Source organism: Plectropomus leopardus, unplaced genomic scaffold (genome assembly GCF_008729295.1).
Source record: "Plectropomus leopardus isolate mb unplaced genomic scaffold, YSFRI_Pleo_2.0 unplaced_scaffold22292, whole genome shotgun sequence".
Taxonomy (NCBI): domain Eukaryota; kingdom Metazoa; phylum Chordata; class Actinopteri; order Perciformes; family Serranidae; genus Plectropomus; species Plectropomus leopardus.
The window spans coordinates 1-2,193 of record NW_024624151.1 but is presented as its reverse complement, the minus strand read 5'-3'; the positions used below and the strand labels follow the sequence as shown (position 1 = coordinate 2,193).

At 50.4% G+C, this 2,193-nt stretch overlaps 1 protein-coding gene across 1 annotated transcript; it reads left to right on the top strand.

The window, feature by feature from the left end:
* Positions 1-236: 236 nt before the first annotated feature.
* Positions 237-2,130, top strand: LOC121965912 (PHD finger protein 19-like; the record flags this gene model as incomplete). The annotated part of the gene is made up of 7 exons (XM_042516020.1): positions 237-318; positions 589-702; positions 892-986; positions 1,206-1,354; positions 1,489-1,584; positions 1,679-1,868; positions 2,012-2,130. Coding segments are annotated over 7 exons (798 nt in total), but the record flags the coding sequence as incomplete, so codon positions are not given.
* Between the last annotated feature and the right edge of the window lie 63 nt (positions 2,131-2,193).

Genomic DNA, 2,193 nt, shown 5'->3' with positions numbered 1-2,193 from the left:
ACACTCTGATACACACACTAATACACTCTGATACACACATTAACACATACTGATACACATACTAATACATGCATTAATACACACTGATACACGCACTAATACACACATTAACACACACTAATACACAACAGGAAATTTTATCTTTGAGTTTGGTGTGAACGCACAGTGACACACACACACACACACACTGTCTCTGATTGGCTGGTATAAATCTCTGTGCTGTGATTGGTGGACAGGTGAGCCCGCCCAGGCAGAGCTGCTACGTCACGTTTGAGGACAACTCCAAATTCTGGGTCCTCTGGAAGGACATCCAGCACGGTAAGAGACAGACAGGTGGAGACAAGGACAGACAGACAGACAGGTGGATGGAGACAAATAGACAGACATTAAGATACAGACAGGTGGACGGAGACAGACAGACAGGTGGACAGACACACACAGACAGACAGGTGGACAGACACAGACAGACAGGTGGACAGAGACAGAGAGACAGACAGGTCTATTAATGTTTCTCTCGTGCTGTTTCTCTGTCCATCTGATGTCTTGTCTCTGAACGTCCATCATATTTTTCGTCCAATCACGGTGCAGCTGGAGTGCCGGGGGAGGAGCCTCGCTGCTCCATGTGTCGAAAGGCGGAGCCAAACTCCGACAGCCAATCAGAGCACAACAACCAGATCCTGATCTGTGGGAAATGCGGCATCGGTGAGTGAGACAGCAGGACACGTCCACACAGCTGGACATGTCCACATGTGATCATTATACTGTGTTCATGTGTGCTCTGCTTTGCTCTGTATGACATACCTGACATACATGGAGACACCAGTGGACAGGGGACAGCGGAGACAGACTTGACTGTGTGTCTGATGAGACATCCGTATGTGTGTCCTCCAGGTTTCCACCAGCAGTGCCACGTCCCTCCTGTAGAAGGCAGCGTCAGTCCCAGTCCCTGGTTCTGTAGACGTTGTGTCTTCGCTCTGGCTGTCCGGGTACACACACACACACACACACACACACACATATACACACACACGTACACACACACACACACACACACACACACACACACATATTTGAAAATGTGTATGAAGCCTGAGAGTATTCCTCATCAGAAAACATTTGTCTGCGTCTGTGTCTCTGTGTGTCCCTGTCTCTATGTCTCTGTCTGTCTCTGTCTCTGTCTGTGTGTGTGTTTGTCCTCCTGACAGAAAGGGGGCGCTCTAAAGAAAGGTCCTATATCCAGAGCTCTGTCAGCCATGAAGCAGGTTCTGCTGTACGATCTGGACTCTCTGGACTGGGACTCTCAGCACCGAACCAACCAGCAGCAGTGTTACTGTTACTGTGGAGGCCCCGGAGAGTAAGACCACCAATCACAGAGCAGCACACTGTCAGTGATGATGTCATCATGTACTTGTGTGTGTGTGTGTGTGTGTGTGGGTGGGTGTGGGTGGGTGGGTGGTGATGTCATCATGCACCTGTGTGTGTGTACAGGTGGTACCTGAAGATGCTGCAGTGTTTCAGGTGTCAGCAGTGGTTCCATGAGGCGTGCACACAGTGTCTGCAGGAGGCCATGATGTTTGGAGACAGGTACAGTCACAGCACCTCCTCCTCTGATTGAACTGATCTCCTCCTGCTCTTCCTCCTCCTCTGGTTAAACTGTCCTCCTCCTGCTCCTCCTCAGGTTTTACCTCTTCCTGTGCTCGGTGTGTAATAAAGGATCTGAGTATGTGCGCCGCCTGTCCCTGCGCTGGGTGGACGTGGTCCACCTCGTCCTGTACAACCTGTCCGTCAGCAGCAAGAAGAAATACTTCGAGCTGGATGAGATCCTCGCCTTCGTGTCTGCAAACTGGGACCACCTACAGCTCGGCAAGGTACCAGACTGATCCAAACTGAACCGGACTGAACAAGACGGATCCAGACAGATCCAGACTGATCCAGATTGATGCAGACTGATCCAGACTGATGTGTACTGATCCAGTCCTGGTTCTAATCTGTGTGTCTCTCTGTTGTTCAGCTGTCCAACACTCCTCTGGCAGAGAGGGGGCAGCACCTGCTGGACGCTTTAAACAAATACAAGAGCAAGTAAGGCTGAGCTCACCTACAGTACTACACCTGAACACACCTCTGTACTATACCTGAACTACACTGGAACACACCTCTGTGCTACACCTGAACTACACCTGAACACACCTCTGT